Source organism: Homarus americanus, unplaced genomic scaffold (genome assembly GCF_018991925.1).
Source record: "Homarus americanus isolate GMGI-L3 unplaced genomic scaffold, GMGI_Hamer_2.0 scaffold4896, whole genome shotgun sequence".
Taxonomy (NCBI): domain Eukaryota; kingdom Metazoa; phylum Arthropoda; class Malacostraca; order Decapoda; family Nephropidae; genus Homarus; species Homarus americanus.
Genome location: NW_024749657.1, coordinates 4,074,466 through 4,094,597, shown reverse-complemented (window position 1 = coordinate 4,094,597; position 20,132 = coordinate 4,074,466). Strand labels below are relative to the sequence as shown.

Genomic DNA, 20,132 nt, shown 5'->3' with positions numbered 1-20,132 from the left:
TTATACAACATCCCATTACAGTACTGAATATCATACATCACGACCTCACACACACATCACCAACTCTCTCTCTCTCTCACACACACACACTCAACACAAGGGTCTGCTAATATAAGGTCCTCTTGTAACAGCCAAGGAGGGATGAGGCAGTAGGGAAGCACCTTATAACCAACAGAGTGCCCCGTGGTGGAGACGCCACAGCCACCCACCTCCTCACCAACCGCACGCCCCAGGTATCCTCCGCCACCAACACCAGCGACCAGCACAAGACCGGAGGCAAGGGCAAGAATGGCACCAAGGTAGAAGACTCTTTCTCCCACAAGTGTTTGTCTTCTTCTTGTGGCGGCGCTTCTTCAATAATTTTCTTTCCTTTGGTGTTGTTTGGTTTGTCGACTCTTCTCAAACTTTTTTTTTTCAGCCAGTGTGTTTTTTGCACTCACCGTGTGTCCTACGACTCTCAACTGTTTTACGGGTTTTGTTTACCTTCTGTATTAGAATTTTTTCCCATTTTCTATGTATCAGTTGCCTTTATGTGTATTTTCAGCTTTCATTTTGTATGCAGCTGTAATATGTAATTTTTGGTAATACAGTATGTGATAGTGAAAAGAAGAATTGATTTATATACTGTATATATTTTTGTAATGTAAATTTTTTTATTTGATTTAACACTTCTTAACTGAGTTTTCAACGTTTCAGTTCAGTATACTGTACTGTAAAATAACATATTTTCCACAAATCATATACTTTACCTCCATTAAGTATGTATTTTGCCATCATACTGCAGAAGCTTCTACCATATAGTAAGGATGGGGATAAAGTTGTATTTGTTTAACACACAAAACAAATATGTTGCTTCACAAATAACAATCTTCTTTCACTATCTCCTTACAATACAAACCTGTAAATTAACAACACCTATTCTTCTACTATAGATGGGTTAAGCTGTACAAGACTGCCACTCTACCACATACCTTGTTTATACCAACAGTTACATTATTGTCTCTCTCTTAACAGGATGATATTCCCATGGAGTCAGAGAGGCTAATCCACGTAACAGCCCGGCCCCCTAAGGCACACAGGGTTAACAAGACACATCACAAACCTTCCCCCGCTGCACCTTCCTCACAGGAAGAGGGAAGTACCCCATCTACTAAGGCTAAGGCCCACAGGCCTCCTAAGAAGTACAGCCCAAAGAAGCACGGCTGGAAGAAGTCTGTACGTAAGGATAAGGTAAAGGACAAGCTGAAGGAGAAGAGGGACAGGCGTGAGAAGCGGAATAAGGCTCTGCACCGAGCTCAGATTGCCAAGAAGCTGTAAATCTCTGGCTCTAACAACACAAAGGAGAATATGGCAAACATAGCTAAAAGTTAATAATTACAGTATTATCAATTACAGGTCTAGTTTTGTCAACGATATGCCAAATTTTATTGATTTATCTGCACGAGCCCTTATTGGTCCCTCAGAGAGTACATGATAATACACAGCTAAGAAAAATAATTTACACTGAGTAAAGTTTATGAAACTTTTCCAAGCACAAGAGTTTATCAAGAACTTGTCATGAAGTATTTTTCAGCATCTGGGAATAAATAGGAAAATTATCTCCAGGTATATCATTAAGATATTTCTTACTGTAGCATATTCTCCTTTTAATTTTTTTTTATCTAGTTATAGACCATCAGTAATTAAAGTCATTAGACTTAAATTTTTAAAGAAAAATTAAAATTCTGTGAATTTAATTACATTATCATCATGTAACTTCAATGGAAAAAATTATGCTCTTAAAATCGAATCTAACAAAATATCAATCTTTTTCAAGAACTGACTCTGACATGTCAAAGATGTCAGTTTACCTTCAAGTAGGGGCAATATATATATAAATATATATAAATGTAATATAACTTATCACTCCTTTAACTTCTCTCGTATAACTACTGCGTGAAGCTCATGTGAGTAAAGGTAAAGTGATGGTCCTCACACCTGAGGATACCTAGATCAAGTGCTTTACTGTACTTAAAAAGTTATACTTCAAACTGGATATTCAGCACACATCTGTGGTTGCGCTCTCACTTATACGATTCATTAATAACAAAACACTTTCATTACTTGGATAGAACTGTTGCCAACTTATCATCCTTGAGACAACCACAACAACCAGCCATGTGTAACACATCACTTCCATGACAAACTGACACAAATTATAACTAGGATTAAGTTAAGATAATCAATGCCATGACAAAACCTAATGCTAATTAAAACTAGCATTAGATTTAGTTCATCAGTACCAAGACAAATAGTGAACCAAGTTATAAAAAAATCCAAGGTTGTCACACTGAGCACAAATACTATGTGGAGAGATGATGATACACTTTGAAACTTCTCCCACAGTGATCCCTCACAAGCCCCCGCACTACACCAATAAACTTTCAAAGGATAACAATCACTTTACTGCCAACTAATTGTAAAATTATTGCTGATAATCTTATACATCATACAGTACATCAGAAATTACTAATGATTATCAAACTAAACAACAAAACAATCTGTACTGTCAACTGAACCATTTGTCTATACAGGTGTACATTAAAAAATAACTTGTTTCAACATTAATATAGCCAAGGCCAGCTGAGTATGGTACAGTACTGTAGTTACAACATAGAATGTGTTAAATAATGTAATGTAACCAATATCAAGTGTGTTATACAGGGGCACTGATTATAGTGTCAAATAATTAAGATTATCATTAAAATATTTATACCAGAACCAGCTGTCTTAAGCAGCTATTCTTTTACCATATGTGTGCTGAATAAAACATTCCACTGGTGTGATGTGATGGCTCATGACAAAATTATTTCCAGTATTCTCCACATTTTCCCTATGAACTCGTAAGCTTTTAAAAATATTATATAAAGATGTATAGATACTTACGATATGTAAAAGAAATATCTGATCTGTTTCTGGTTCTGTTGAGAATTAGTTTAGACTTAGATAAACGATACATGTTATAGGTCTCCTGTATGGTGACAATAGACCCTTCTGTTGCCCTTGCACCATACATACTACACTTCCAGCCATCATTCTTAGACAGTGCTTGAGTTGTGGTGCAAGTAGGAACAAATAATCAAACTATATGTCTGTAGTTTTAACATTCCAATTAAGTATATGTCAAAACTTAAGTATTATAGGGATCAACCCACTTAACGACTAATACATAAAAAAAAAAACGTTTACACTCCATAAGGAAAAAACCTCCATCTATCAGATCTAGAGTGAGGTCAAGTGTGAGGTTAAGTAACAAGAACATTTGAGGTACAACATTAGGAACAACACACTCTCTCTGACTCACTCTCAGCCTGTACTATACTGTACTGTAGTGTATAAGAATTGTGGCAGAAATGTTTCTTGTTGTGCTACTAATGTCCACCTAGATTCTGAAGTCTGTTTGATAGAATACAACAGATATTTCAAAGTGATGCTAACTTTTTACTTGTCCTTCCCCAAACTAGCTTTGTATGGCCCTTGTCTCACAGGGATGAACAAGGTTACCTAGCTGGTACTTGTTGGACTGTATCAGAGTTAAGGCAGGTTCACAGTAAACACTTTGATTTATCTATCCGTAGAAGCCAGTGTATTAAAGCTCCCTACTCTTCTTGGCATACCATAACTCAACCACGATTTGTATTTACTTACATGCTGATATGTCAAAAATTTTGGAGCAATAAAATGTCTTTCAATAAATTGACTTTCAGTTGCACCCCAAAGAAAATTCATCCCTAAACTATCCATCTCATTCTGCCTGTGACACGATGCCCACATAACTGAAGCTGACTCCACTCTAGAATGTTACATGTAAGCAAGGACCTAAATTTTTTTTTACCCATGCCTTTTATATATGTATGATACAAACTGTGACAAATAACAAATACACTAACACAACATACTTCATGCATTCAAAGAATCAAATCAGCAGCTGAGACCTGTTACATACCTTTTTGATATCCTAAAAATATTATTTAAGGTAATTTTAATCACAGATGATGGTCAATATCTTTACAGCTAGCTTCCATAGTTGATGGCCATTGTCCTTACAGGTAGCTTCCACAGATGATGGCCACTGTCCTTACAGCCAGCTTCCACAGATGATGGCCAATGTCTTTACAGCTAACTTCCACAAATGATGGCCACTGTCCTTTCAGCTAACTTCCACAAATGATGGCCACTGTCCTAACAGTTAACTTCCACAGATAATGGCCCCCATTTAAGAGTAAACAAATAGTTAAACACAACACCTGCCTTTAAAAATAAGTAAAACTCTACAAATATTGTATACTGTACTCACCTCCTGTAACTTGGGGATGTCTGTGATGGGTTCCGGGACAGAGCGGAGGTAATTAAAAATCTCCATGTAGTCAGCTCTTTCCAAAACTCCCTCTTCACACAACTTGAATATGGCAAGAGCATAACGAAAGAGAACCTGTGAAGAGAGAGAGGGCAAATATCTTTATTTTCCTTTATATCTACAGCATAAATAAGAGGCCTGGTGGTGGAGGTAACATGGCAGGGGTTCTCAGTACGGTTTACACAGAAGACTCACATGCTACCAGAGCTAAGAATATTACTAATAAAAATGAAAGTAAATATAATTTGTTACGATCCAATTAAAACTACGTTGTAATGTTTATTTGAATTTATTTTGGCTTTTCCATGGACCACCTGAAAAATGATCCATGAATTATGAATGAAGAGATAATGTATATGTGTGTATCTGCTCATTTCTAGTCATCATGAAGGCATTGGGAGGGTTCAAAAATTACAAGTGTCAGTAAGATTGTAGTTAAAGACATGAGAAGTTGCATGGGTGAGAGTTACAGAATACAACAACAATAACTTGTAAAAGCCGTAGAGAATGGTCAAGAAATGAGCTACAGACTTTAAACTATTAATCTTTTGGTATTGGAGACAAAATTTTATTCCATACTTATATAATTTAACTGATTTGTAACAGAATGATACCCAATAGAGACTCACCTTAGATCCCTCATATAAAAAAGAATCCCAGACTGTGAGGTAGGTAATTGGCGGAATAATATCAATGTAGACACACAGGAACCAGTTGAAGGTAAAGAGCGATATATCAAGTCCGTGATGATCTAGGTGAGCATTAAGTCGAGGTAGTTTCTCGCTGACCAAATCCTTCAAGACTCGCTGAAGAGTTAAGAGAATTTTTCCATTAGTATGAGTTGACCAATAGGCTGCCAAACATTTAATGAAAAAAAATCTTAATATTATGTAACAACTGCATCTGGTAATACATTTATGTAATACTGTATGGCATTACCAATTGCACAGCTGATTGGCCCTGTAACTGACTTCCTATTTCTTTATCATGTGCACCAAATATGTTATTACTGTACCTGTATCTGTTACACAACTAATAATAAGGTCACTTCCTTAATTTGTCTTACCTGATCCACTTGAGACCCTAAGAGGTTCTTGTTATAGTAATCAGGTGGCATCAAGTACTCCACAATGTACACCAGACTCCAGAAAGCATCCTCTTCATTGAGGAACAGTAAAGCTATGGCAACTAGCCGGTTCAGACCCTGAAATCAGAGATTAAAGGTGAAATGAGATATAATTAGACATTACCTAAGTGAACTACAAAGTATTAAGTTACTAAACCACCAAAATCCCCATTACAAGCAGTAGTAAATGTGTAAAACTGAAAAAGCCAAAAAGACTGAACAAGACTGCTGGTAGGTGCTAGACTGAGAGAGGACTCGGTAAACACTTCTTGTTTTGTAACTGTAAATGTAAATATCGAAGTATAGTTTGTTACTTGCATGAACATAATGGGGAGGTGATGTACTGGTGACTAAGAAAATCTAAATACTTGGACTCTATAATGAGCAACTGGTACAACAGAGGAGCAGTACTAATGACCCAGACTGTTGGAACGACTAAAACAAAATATTGTTCAGATCATTATGAGAAATATGAGCCATGGAATATTCAGGATGGTTGAGGGGGGTCTGACATGCAGGATATGGGGTCAGGCGCTGGATGTGGACAATTACCTGGATAGAAAGACAGGTTAAAACATGGATGGTACAACAGGTAGCTACATGGATGGAAGAACAGATAGATAAGCAGAGTTGGTAGAAAGGTAAACAAGTTGACAGGTTAAAACATAAAATCATAATGTATGCAATATGACCGTGTGGCTCACCTGACAATACCCAACATCGGGATTATGGCGGGAATAAGCCAGCAACACCCTCCTCAACCTCGCTATACCATCTGAGTGGAAGGATTCATAGTGGCGGTTGTTCGGCAGCGTTCTCAACAAGTCCAGTTCAATCTGAAAAGAGAACTTACAGTCAGTACTCAACCAGGCAAAGGAATCCCTTATTGGTGTGTGTGTGTGAAGGTGGCATTATGTACACTTCTACTATTGTATTAATCATTCCTGGAGATGGTACACCACAAGGCAGCTCCAACCTTGTGATTTAGGTTACATCAGCACCACTATTATCACCATCACCCTCATCATCATCACCACTATAATCACCATCAACCTCATCATCATCACCAACATCATCATCAATGCCAACACCACCACCATACCCTCATCACCACCATAACCATCATCACTGGAGGTTATCAACAGTAAAGCTCAAATATCTTACTTGTTTGGCAGCGGCGCCCAGGGTAGAAGATGTTGTGCGTCGGGCGAGCAGATCATTATAATAATTTGAGGGGAGCGCAGCCTTCAAAGGATTTATTTGAGAATAAATCAGGAGCCGCCACACTTTACCCTGTAATAGATTAACATATGTATATAATTTATACTATTTTTTGTATGATGCACAATGAAGGCTGCTCCCCACTTACCCCAGAGTATAGCTAATATATCCATAATTTATGATACTCTCTCTTGTTTATTTTCTCATAAATAACAGTTGTTAACATAACTCCAGGGCTGCCAGCAAGAGAATCACAGTGTAATACTTGAAAGTGTTGCTCCAGTAACCTTCAAAATGTCTAGAAAACATTATGTTGTCATATTGTGAAGGGTGTAATAATATATACATATACTGTACTGTTCTATTTACCATATACAACAAGTGCCAAAACTCACCTTATACTGGTAAGGAATTCCTCCTCGTATGAGGAACTTGAGCTCAGTACAGTGTGGCAATTCCTTGGCACTAGTTCCTGCTAGGAAGCTCTCCCACCTATTCTCCCAGGAACTTCCATTATGCTGTAACACAGTACAGTATTGTCACAGTACTAATATACAGGTAACTATATTTCTCTACAAATACAAAACTCACACATGTATACTGTACACATATACTGTCTAAAGGAAGTTTAACACACATTTTATGGAGTGTTGTCAAGCAACAAGATTCTTACAAAAATTAAATTTAGTACAACTTCATATTTTTCCCGCCTGTGCGAACTGTCGTGTAATATTTTGATGTGATTCTGATCTTTAAAAATGTTGTTTTTGCATAATGTAGTATTACTGATACGTAATTTGTCTTAGTATGCCTTACTGTGGGTTAAAAATAAGTACAGTGGTCCCTCGGTTAACGAACACAATTCTTTCCAGAGGGTCGTTCGTTAACCAAAAATTCCGTTAACCGAATCCATTGTTTCAATGGGATATTGGGTAATTGGTTCCAGCTCACCGAAAAGTACATACAAAGTAAAAAAAAAAATGCAGTAAAGTACACTTACTTTGAGGTGTGTATGTAGAAGGTTTCTAGTTTATGATGATGATGATGGGAATTAGAAGTGGGGGTGGAGGAGAAGGGAGAAGAGAAGGAAGTGGGGATGGAAGAGAAATCACCTTTCAGGGGACCATTGCCTGATGCCGTCATTTCACCAATAAAATTTTAAGATCACTAGGTGTAATTCAAGATAAATTTATTTAAATCAACACTGCACTGCACTATATATTATCAATATGTTAACTAAATTTCAAAATGACCAATAATTTCAATGTAAAAATGCAAAAATATTCAAGACACCAACAAAATAGATGTTCACTCCACTGTCAACAAAGCCCAACTGACGCCTGGTGGCTGAGTCAAGAGTCTGATGGGCACACAAAAAACTAGTTCCCTGTACTGCATATATTATCAATATGTTAAATAAATGTTAAAATGACTAATAATTTTAATATAAAAAATGCAAAAATATTAAAGAGCACAACTTTCTTGATATTTACTCAACTGGAAACGAAGGTAAACATAGAGCAGATTACTAAATTGGCAGACTAGCCCATCAGCTGATGCTCACAACAAAACGTGATGTTCGTAAGGATTTCATTAATCAAAGTTTTGTTCGTTAACCGAATTGAAGATCCTTATGGGAGGTACTTCGTTAACCGAAATTTCGTTAATCGAACCGTTCGTTAACCGAGGAACCACTGTATATAATAAATGCATCCTCCGAAAGCAGGAATTTGCTACCAGAGTTTAAGAATCAATTCATGTATAATACTTCTGATAAGCTTCCTACGTGCTTATGTTTGAAATAATGAATGTATGTATCTTTATATAATTTAGCTAAATATTTTTCTCCTCAGAAACGGTCATCCCAACGATTATGAATAAAGTCATTTAGAAATACATCATTACTCAAGGACAAAATCTGACAGGTTTGCCAATCAACTGTAACTCTTGAGGAGGGGGCAGGGCATCTTTTCGCAGGTGAGAAAAAATGCACTATAGTTACCTGCACCTGATGAGCAAGGACCTGGGACTGCTTCTGGAGATAACTGGCTTTAGACTGTAAACTGCAGTCATCAGGCGCTGTCGTGCAGAACCCGTACTCGTCATACTCACGACCTTTGTTCTGAATCACTCTACACAAATCCAAGCTTTATTAATTTCAACTGTCCTTATTACAATTTCAAGATATAACGTACAGGGTGTCAATAAATTATCTGGCCCATTTTCAACATTGCTTGTTTTGCTATACTTGTCTTAGTAAACTTCCACATGTGCTGTGTGTTCTATCTAGGGTATTTATGAGATTACTAAGTTTGAAAATAGGTCAGATAATTCATGGGCACCTTGTAACTGTATAATGAAAATAGATAAAGTTAATATGTAGCAAACTATCCACACTAAATAAACTACTTAAAACTATATATTCTACAGATAATGAATTTCAATTTCTCTGCCATTACAACTAACACACTCCCCATATTAACATCTGGTTAAAGTGTGCACAACAAGTAGCACACTATAGAGATTTCTGGTTAAGACTAAAAATATTCTTTCCATCTCTGACACGTTCTCTCTCACAATCAAGCAATCTCATGTGCCATCTTTATCTAATACGCCTCTCTTCCTCGTAGTCTCCCTCCTATACTTGTTTACTTCCTTCTACAATTACTCTTAAGATTCATGCCTTAGACAGATATATTTATTCAGTAAAATCATCATATAAGTTTACAAGTGGTTCAGCTTATATAGACAATAAATTTATAGTACACTTCAGCACGTATATAGACCATGCAGATATACAGTGTACATAAATAGAGCAGGTATACAATTTCCAATGTACCTGGACAGTGCAAGTATAAAAACTATGATAAACAGTAAGGCTATTCGACCAAGGATGGGCTGCAAAGAGTGGTGGGAGGAAGTGGAAGAATACAGACAGACAAGATAATTAGAATGAATGTGAGGAATCAAACTAAGAGGAATATGAAAATGGAACAACTTTAAGGATTTTCCATGATGGCTGTTACACTAGGAAAAATTTTGTAATGGAACAAACAAACAAGATGTAGTGATAGATTTACAGAATCATGATATATGGGCTGTATAAAAAATATGTACACACACACACATGCCTTACAAATTTTCATTATGATCACATGAATGTTTTTATTACAACAGCAACAATGCCCTCACTTGTTGATGTGGGAGACCTTGTACATCAACAAGTGAGATCACCTGAAAAATCTGTAAGGCATATATCAAATATACTGTATATCAAGGTCTTTCTTCCTTGACCATGAGCCTCTATCACATGGCCATCCCCTTTAGGCCTGGTGGGTCATGAGCCTCTACCACACGTCCATCCCCTCAAGGAAAAATAACAAGCGAGACACTAACATACTGATAAGATACAATGAATCATACTGTACCTCAGGTCTGGTTGGCCATGGGCCTCTACCACATCCTGAAGCAGCCGGGATACGATGGATGGGTCATGTTGATTGGCTCGGGGAGAATGCAGCTCATTCAACAGCAGTAAGTATTTGCTTTGAATCTGATAGAACTTGGCTTCCCATTCACTAGACTCTCTGAAGTAAAGAAGTTAGCTTAAGACACAATATAAGATTTTGTATAGCACTCAGCCTTCCATCGCCACACATCATATAACCATCCTTGGGTTAAAGATTGTCCTCCTGGTATCTTTTATCTCCACATGGCTTTAAAAGAAATATATTTATATATTTTTACCCACATTTCGTTGACTCTTAAGTGAGTAATTTTTTTTACGGTCAATAAGATATCCTAAGCACAGGAGACATATACTTGAACACATTTCACAATTCACACTAAACACTATAACAGAGCTCATACTTAACACATTTATAACACACCTCACAGCTCACATTACACACATACGGTATATAACACACCTAACAACTCATACTAAACACATATAAAACACCACAACTCACACTAAACACACATTTAACACACCACAAAACTCATACTAAACACATATTACACATCTCAGACTAAACACACAAATAACGACATCTCACACAAGAACAAATACCTTATATAACACACCTCACAAAACACAAATAATGCATCTCACACTAAACACACATATAACACTCCTCAAACATCACATACATCTAACATCCCTCACACACAATACCCTGAGAAGCAATACAAGATGCACCACCTAGGCTCAACAAGCTAAGAGTGCCAGGAGTATCATGTACAGAAAGATGGTTTTAATCTTTTAACATACAATGGCACTCAATCTTTTCAATACCCGAGAAAACCAAGTCTTTTAGTAAAATGGTGAGTAGAATGTCAAAACTTCAGGTGGAATTTGGAGAAAGAAATGAATCATATATAAGAGAGTAACATTATGAAGAAGTTGGTTTGATAATGAAAAAGATGAGGAAATGATATGCTTTAGAAATGTCAGGAAGGAGTGTGGTGTTGGAAACGTTGAGGAAATGACACATAAGAGCAACCAAATAAGTGTTCAGTGGCTGTGTTAATGGATGTCCTCCCCTTTACACAAACTGATGAATACACACACACACACAGGAAGTTATGAACAAGATGATAAGTGGTAAGACATGAAGACAGATATTGTTCTGGTATGGGTAAACCTTTTTATTCATAGCAAGAATATGATTATAATCCAAGTAAAGGTCAATGACAATATGAGCTAGTCCTTTTTGATGATGATTTAAATACCTGTATGTAACTAAAATTTGGAACAACTGTGTTAGAATGGTGATGGTCACATGTCCAACAAGAACCACAAGTCCCCTTAATGTGTTGAGTCAGTTGGTAACACCTGGTGAAGCATTCACTGATCTGTGTTGGTTGAGTATCAGACCCAAAAGAAAAATATAATTTTGATGCCAACAACTGAAGGTTCTGTAGAATAAATACTGTAAAACAGATGGATGAGAGGAGTGTCTTGAGAAACAAACCTTACGTTATATTCTATATTCCTAGTTTGTGTTCAATTGTTTTTTTTATATAAAAATATCCTAAAACAAAGCAGGAGACATATTACATACATAGACAAAAAATAAAATAAAAAATAATAATTATGCAGTTAACAAAGACCTACGTGATCAACTTGTGCTCCCTCTCAGCCACTTGGTTCCTCAGAAGGTTCAGCGCTAGGATTTCTTTATTCAAGAAGCTGTTTTGGCACCGGTAAGCTTCTAGGGCATCTTTGAGAGAATCATTCTCTGTGATGTCGGAGGTTTGCGTTCCTCGGGTAGTCGAGTCCACCAGTGTTTTAAAAGCTGACAAAGGTGGAAGTGTCATAGGTCGAGGGTGAGTGGCATTTTCCTCTACCTGATGAGTCAAGCTCATTATAGCTTTATCCTTTGCCTGAAACAATACAAATAATTACTAAGGGAGACTGAATAATGCTACTTACACTATAATAGAATAGTGGCAGGTACTACTGGGTATGTTACTATAGTACAGTGGTGGCAGGTACTGCTCTTGACTAACTGTAAGGTTACGTATCTATTCACAGCTGGGTCAACTGTGGATGCCCCAGGCCAAAGAAGCAACTCTTTTAGAGGAAGTGAGTGATGTATCAACTCAGCCACCACACCACCTAATAAGAAAGATGTAACATGCCAATACCTCAATTAAGCAATAGAGCATAGAGAGCTTTTCATTCAGATGTTCCTCATGCAGCTGAGCACCCGAGACTTGTTCAGTGAGTCGGGCAACATCATTAGTCAGCTTCTGATTGTCATGCTCCAGGTTCACAATGCGGCGATCCTTCCCCCGTAATATCTCCAGAACATGACTGTCTGTCAGGTCACTTCGGTCCAAACTGATCCTGCGGTGGGGAAAAGTTTTTTGAAATTAAAAACAAGTTCACTTCAAAATTGCAAAATCAGATAACACCTAACAAAAGCAGATTTTTTTGTGTATCTCCATGACCATCAACCTTTAACCCCAAGGCTTTGGTTCATGTCATATGACATACAGTACTGTATTGTAATTTCATGGTATTGTTTGAGCTGCCGCAAGGACCTGGCTAGATTTTGTTGTCAAGTTGGCATTTATCTTTCACTTGCTCACACTTCCCTTCTCAGTAGTGATTCACTTTTTGTGATGTAGGAGTCTCGTCCTTCAACTTCACGTGCCTCACCACATGTTTTTATTTGTTTTTTAAATTTTCTCAAACAAACCCACATGGGGAGAGGTAATGCCTACCGTAGCTTGGTGCCTGGGGGTTAATATATACTGAGGTCATCAACCCTTAACATATACTGTGACCTTACATAACCCATGATATATCCTTACCCACAATAATATACTCACTTCACACCCCAAACTTGGGTAAATAACCCTGTACCTCATTATATTCACTACATCTTACCTTAACCAATAGAAGCACCACAATCACCCATAAGGACTTATTCTTTCACCTAACTCCTCATACAGTATATGTATTATGTCATATATTATACAATATCTCATATATTCTCCAATATCTACACAAAATGATTTACTACTGAAGTCAAACCCAGTTTCATATTCTCAGAACACTGTAAATTAATTAATACAAACGTAATTACCTGTAATCAGGGCATCAGTATCTCTGACCAAATTACCTTAACATTATGGTATTTGAGGGGATTGTGACCCGGACTTACAGTGTGGCTTTCTCCTGCTGTAGAGAGTCCAGATCCTTCTGTAAAAGATCTATAACTTCCCGAGATGCTTGATATTCATCCTGAGTGGCAGCAAGGTCTTCCTTGGCAGATGTCAACTCTCCCCGTAGCTGTCAGGTTAATAATAAGTCTTATACAGTATACTGTACTTGCCAACTTATCACTTGAACTTGAATACAGATAAAATTAAATTTGTGGTTGACTAAACATTGACACAGTGTTCACTTTCAGAACACAGTGATACATACATGTAGCAAATACCCTTTGCATAATAATACAAGCAATCTAATATTCTATTATAAATAAACATACAAATATATATCATACATATAATAAGTATTTGTCAACCAAATTATTGTACTCCAAAAGTCAATACTGTATACATACATTTAAAAAATACTTGTAACATGCAATGAACAAGATTATCAAGAGTAACTTAGATTCTCAGCACATAAAGGGCAACTGACATATTGTACAGTACTACAGCATCTACAAGTAAGTAATACAGTACTACTATACCTCTTCACACTTCCTGCACACAACTTTGGTATGTAAGTTGGGGCCATCAAACCCATCTTTCCCTTCTAAAGATGCTGATCTTCTCCCCCGAAATGAGCTACGAAGTTTTCTCCCAATGTTTCCAAGACTGAGGTCATCGGTGGGGCTGTTGATGGGACTGCGGTGCGTTGCCTGGGGACTCGTCGGAGATTTAGGGGCTGGTAGAAAGAAAACACAGTGTGGATATGAGCAAAGGTTTCTTTCCCTTTTCCTGTTACTTCTTACTGTTGCTCAGTATACAGAGAATCCAAATTACCAAATGTACAGACAACTAAAACTATCAAACGCACGCACGCGCGCACACACGCACGCACACACACACACAGCACAAAAAGTAACTTTATAATTATGGTGTCATACAATATGACACAATGGACGAAATATTATGAACAAAGATCTTCGATTGTGTAACATGCTAGTAGCACTAATTACTCTTTATACCTATGAGAAAATGTGGATTTGCCAGTGACTCACATTTCTCTGTATGTCTTTATGTATATAAGAGTAAAACAACATTGTTATTATTCATAACTTATGGAACAATGGCAGAAGATGTTTCATGGTGGTTAGAGTGGTGTGACAGGAAACGAAAAAAAAATTAACAGAACATTTCACGGAGTAGATGAGGATGTTGTGTATATAGAGTTGCCAGACATTGCATTTAAGACTTATATGTTGTGCATTGAATACATATAATATAATTAAAATAAACTTAGGCCCTCACTGATAATGGTGATAATGGTTGTGCACAATGCTTCACAAGTCTCCAAAGTGAATACCAAGATCATGACAAGAATTTACATTAGTGACTCATATGGTTTGGTTAGGTTAGGTTAGGGTAGGATAGGATAGGTAGGGTTATGCTTGGTTAAACAAAATCTTGCTTTACTGATATTGGAACAAAGGTCAATAATCAAGCACACTCCACTTACATTCACTATTAGTTTTAAATATCTTGCGTTGAGTGTTTGGGATCAAGTTTGATAGAGCAAGTCGAGCATCAGACAAAGCAGATGGCGGTCGTGGGGGAAGATCACTCATCCCTGAGTCACTGGGCCTCACCATTGGTGTCAGGAGGTCATGGTGGGGGTCTGGGGTAAGGATGGTGCTGCCTTTGTCATCTTGGAGGAGTCCTGATTCCAGACGCTTCAATTTACCCCCAAAAAAGTGAATTAAGAATCATCACAAATTAACATAAAAACTCGAGACTTTTACAAAATATTACATGAAAATTAGTTACATTTCTGTAGCTATATACTGTACAGTACTTGACTTCCTCTTGTTATATAAAGCTTTATGGGGTTTGTTGCAGACAGAGAAAGTAATGGTAATACACTACAATATAATTTTCAGATTCATTTGACACTACAGGTACTAAGAAGAAACTCAATTGAACATTATATCGCTCCTAAGGTTTACATCATGCTGACAGGACACAGTAAGACTGCTGTCAACCATCACCCAGGTGTCCTGTCCTTATCATACTGGTCAGTGAATCTTGTGTGTCTTATCTTAACTTTTAAAACAATCTTATAAAATTTCAACAAAAGTTGATTTAAAACAAAGAAAATATGATGCTAAGCATAATCATCAAGTCGAGTCATTTAATATTGAGAAAAAAATTGTCATGATGAATTACAGTAAAAAAATAAATTAAACACAAGCTCTCACCACAGTGGAAGTAGTTCGGCTCGTTGGAGTCTTTGTGGCCGAACGTCTTTGACTAAACTCTCTCCGGGCATCTTGTAACTGTTGAAGCCAATACATCCGGGTCTGTGATGATGACGCCTCCAACACTGTCTCCTCACTGCCACACCTTAAACACAACACAGCATTATTATTACATGTTGTACGACCACAGTCTTCATTATTGACATTATTATTACAGACATGGCCAACCCTACCGGAGTATGAGGCCCCCTATGCATTCTTACAAAAATTATAAAAGAATTAACATTTTAGGCAATATGCTAAGCTTGTTTTTACTTCATAATATATATTGTTGTCTTTGATTCTGATGGGTTAAGGAAATTTTGTGAATTGCAACAATAATATGTACAGTATTCATGGAAAAAAAAAGAGGTTAATTGTGTGTTAATGCCTAAATCAGACTGTCACTGTATTGTGTAATTTATTATCACTATTCTAAATGAAGAGAAATTTAGACATAAAATATTTTTAACTTGTGTTTTAAGACTAGTTTGTGAGCTTTAACATCTATACTTTTGAGGGAAATAAAAAAGTTTATTTTCATGTTACTAACATATTTTTTTTTAAATGGAAAATGTTTCACTTTTCCATCCTTTGTCATGATATATTTTTTGAGAACCAAAATGGAAATAAGCCTTCTGACTTTGTGTTACCCTCGGTAAAATATTACATGTATTTTACTATAATAGTATATGCTACAGTACAGTACAGTACTTGAAATTGTTCTTCATATCCATACTGTATTTTACTATATTACACAGGTGATGAATTCCCAATAAAATCAATCAAATGATCAATAACTAGAGTATTTTAGGTTAGGTTAGAATAGGCATGGCTGCCCACATGCTCATAACACAGTAAGGCAGAGGTTTGGTCTGGTGTTTAACAACTCCTGCTGAACATACAGTAATTGCAACATGAATGGTCATGACAACAGTTCTCCCTCAAGATGAACACACTGCTGTGTCAATTGGTGCCCAGTGTCTGACACTGACAATATCTACAATATGATTTGACCATTCACAATGTAGGAAGAAGGCCTATAGGTTTCGGAAAACTCTAGTGATTGGTTTGCAAAATAACAATGAATTATGGGTGATCTTTGAGAATTAAGACTCTTCAGTTTAGACTGGGTACATGTGGTTTATGGAACAAACTGAGCGGTGGTGTTATGGCAATACAATATCAGGGATAAGGCAAAGGCTTTTCATACATAATTGTTAATCCGTGTGTCTTAATGAGAATATACTGTACAAGTCTACTGTGTCCACCTCCACAGTAAATAGCTAAAATAGGAGTACAGTATAAAATATAAACAAATGTTAACTGATTTCCTATAAAATAAATTAAGTTATATTAAGTGTCTCCTTTGACCCTCCCTAACATACATAAATATAACTAAGCAGAATTTCTCTAGTCTCTGAAGGACAAGTACGTGTACCCCAGGTCAGTAATGTACCTCAGGTGGGGCACGAAACCCCTGCAATGCACACAGAGGTGTAAAGGTGAGAGGGACACCAGTGTTACTGGTGCTTCTCGAGGAACCCACTCATTCCACCTCATCTCGATGTGGCTGACACACGCATTAAACACATGCAGCTGAGGCTCAAACTTTGACATATTGGTGAGAGTTACGCGTGTTACCGCTCTACCACCAACACCCTGTCATGTCCGCCACTGGTTCTCTTAATTTTTTTAGAATATCCCAGTAGTAAAATACAATACGTACAACTGTAATATTTTGGATAGATAAGTTTACATTTGCTAGGTTGTTTAATTTGGTTCATTTTATGAACAATAAATTATTGACGACCTTCTCAATAACTCTTAACATTCCTGAAATACAGACACTGCTATACTGTAGGTACTGTATTCTATAATTTAGAATTCATAAAATTAAACAAACTATCCAACCTGAATTCAACCTAAACTACAGGTATTACCTAGCCAAACCAAAATAAATTTATTAGAATTTTCTTTTTTAGGTACTGTACATTGTACCTACACACACACACCAATAAGAAAAAATGGTGTTGGATGTTCGTTAAAGCACCAAAAGAAATTATAAAATTTCGATCACACATTTTTGTCATTTCCATGAAGTAAGAAATAATGCATATATCTCTGACCACATACATAAGAAGGGTGTTACTCAGTGTGACACTACCAGATGTGGCAGGCTTCCTCTGGGTACTAGAGTTTCCCCCTGTACCACCACTGGACAATAAAGGTCATAGCGAAGCAACAAAAGAATGGGCCACCCTCCCAAATGGCTAGTAAGCTGGCAAGTAGTGAAATGAAAATTTACTATTACTGAAATTTCCTAAAGTTGGAGGTAATGGCGCACCACGGCCATCAAGTACAGTATTACCAAAGAATCTTATCCAGTATGTTCTGACCAAAAATAGCAGGTTTCCTCCAGTATTAACGTTGGGCAACAAAGGACAAACTCATCAGGCACCATCGGCAGCTTAAAAGAGCCACTGTCTTCCTTTCCCCGTCAAAGCAGTAAATTAAACATTGTGGATACAAGTACAGTAGCCATATGCCAAAAATCACACTGAATATAAGTACGGCAGATGTATTGACAGACTGTATTGTTAATGGTTAGGTTAGATTAAATTAATTGGTATTATTATCGTTTTGGTCATCCAGCAAATTTTAGTAGGTTAAGATAGGTTAGGTTTGGTTGCATTTGAAAAGCAGTGCTGTCACCGATTTTTATCAATTAGGTTAGGTTTAGGTTAGGTTTTACCGTTTAGTTTAGGCTAGTCAGAAAGAAGGCTATATCAGTAACTATCATTGTATAGTCTGCCCACCATGCATGCACATTAGGCTGCCGTGCCATACCTGTATCCTGTGCCTAAATTAAAATTGTACACAAACAGTGTACAGCTAATACTAAACGTTTACCAAAGAAACAACAAACCTTACTGAATATACATAAAAATAAGCACAGCAGTGGAGATGGTGTCATAAATTACCTAGAAACAGTAACAGCCTTCTCATAAACTTAATACTTTACCTAATAGTAAACTGGCCTTCATTTTTGTTCTCAGGGTCAAAGAAGAACGTTGCTAGTGATATATCAATAGAGCCGAGAGGTTCAAGGTCATTCTTCTGTTTGTAATAAAAGAGTTTACACACACTATCAGAGTACACGAACCACCTCTTCTTGTGTGAGCTGCCAAGACCCTTCAGTCCTGGCATGTGTCTCTTGCCGGGTGTTCCAGACACTTTGTACAAGAACCCAGCCAGCTTGTACTCCGTCCTCGGGTTCTTGTCATCTGCTTCCTCTTTTTCCTTTATTTGGGTGAGGTTGTCACTGCCTCTCGTCCAGCTCCTGGGCCTAGCAGTTTCCCCAGCTGCCTGTGGGGTCCTCCCACTGACTGGGGTAGAGTAGGATCTTTCTCTCATTTCAAACACCACGTCCTCCTCCCCTGGTTCAATATGAGGTAATAAATCATGTTCACTCTGTTGATAAAACATGTTTCCAATAAATAATTCACAGATTTTCAGATCATTTTATGAGAATTAACACAAAACATGGGCGGGTTGGTTGTTGTTTACACCGCCCTCCTCTCCTCCGTCCTGCTGCACACCACACGTAAACAAACACCTGTGATAGTCGCCCCTCACTCACACTCTTCCATCCTTATTCATTTATTTATACATTCATTATTTTCCTTTATGTATATATTTATATATTGTTTATTTACATACTTACTATCTTATATAAATATTATTTATATATTCAGTATATGTATATAATATAATAAACAAAACAGGGAAGCTGTAGTAAACGTAACACTCCGACAGCGTTGTAAAACGTTTCAGTCCATCACCCTCATCCCCTTTCACAGAATTGTATGATTGTATCTCATATTTTTATTTGACGGCGGATTAGTGTCATTATAGCACTAACTTTTTACTCGCAACTTTCAAGACACAGGTGATCTCACACCACACCTTCCTCCTTAACTCGCAACTTTACTTTATCTTCGTCGCCTGAGCGGTCATTCACGCCTCCGTTACACACTGGTAAGTATGGCTTGTTTGGAGAATACTGGCCACTTCGCCTTTCGGCTATTTCGGCCGTGGTAAGTATGGGACTATGGGGATTCATTGGCTTTATACCTGCACCAGCGTTGTCAAGTCTGGCCAGAAAGAGCTAACTTTTGTTAATTATTATTATTATTACCTTCGCCATTTATCAGCATAGTAGCTGGTCGGTACTGCCACATCGCTTTCAGCAGAATTATTCCAAGGGTTCACAATTCATACTCCAAGGTCAGATTTTCTGATCTTGGGGGTTCCTTAACCCGAGGCAGTGATCTCTGGTGGGATGGGCAAATGATAGTTCCAGGTATGGACACTCGACCTAATAATGTCTTCTGAGGTGCTTATAAGCTAGGCAATAATTATA

General features: G+C 37.2%; 2 protein-coding genes across 3 annotated transcripts in view; one reads left to right on the top strand and one right to left on the bottom strand.

The window, feature by feature from the left end:
- Positions 1-3,735, top strand: part of LOC121853578 — a 73,728-nt gene extending 69,993 nt beyond the window's left edge. Inside the window, exons 4-5 of one of the 2 annotated variants that reach the window (XM_042347799.1) lie at positions 132-299; positions 1,015-3,735. In XM_042347799.1, coding sequence (XP_042203733.1) covers positions 132-299; positions 1,015-1,317 — 471 coding nt within the window. In that variant the 3' untranslated portion in view covers positions 1,318-3,735. The remainder of the gene's footprint in view (positions 1-131; positions 300-1,014) is intronic. The other variant, XM_042347800.1, reaches the window with a different exon arrangement.
- LOC121853577 (TBC1 domain family member 2B-like) overlaps positions 1-19,313 on the bottom strand; it is a 94,120-nt gene extending 74,807 nt beyond the window's left edge. Inside the window, exons 1-15 of the mRNA XM_042347798.1 lie at positions 18,732-19,313; positions 15,668-15,812; positions 14,929-15,142; positions 13,958-14,154; positions 13,421-13,548; positions 12,396-12,597; positions 11,863-12,131; positions 10,172-10,330; positions 8,746-8,875; positions 7,139-7,261; positions 6,687-6,815; positions 6,227-6,358; positions 5,463-5,600; positions 5,026-5,202; positions 4,337-4,471 (exon numbers count right to left, since the gene is read on the bottom strand). Coding sequence (XP_042203732.1) covers positions 4,337-4,471; positions 5,026-5,202; positions 5,463-5,600; positions 6,227-6,358; positions 6,687-6,815; positions 7,139-7,261; positions 8,746-8,875; positions 10,172-10,330; positions 11,863-12,131; positions 12,396-12,597; positions 13,421-13,548; positions 13,958-14,154; positions 14,929-15,142; positions 15,668-15,812; positions 18,732-19,195 — 2,742 coding nt within the window. The 5' untranslated portion in view covers positions 19,196-19,313. The remainder of the gene's footprint in view (positions 1-4,336; positions 4,472-5,025; positions 5,203-5,462; positions 5,601-6,226; positions 6,359-6,686; positions 6,816-7,138; positions 7,262-8,745; positions 8,876-10,171; positions 10,331-11,862; positions 12,132-12,395; positions 12,598-13,420; positions 13,549-13,957; positions 14,155-14,928; positions 15,143-15,667; positions 15,813-18,731) is intronic.
- Positions 19,314-20,132: the final 819 nt, after the last annotated feature.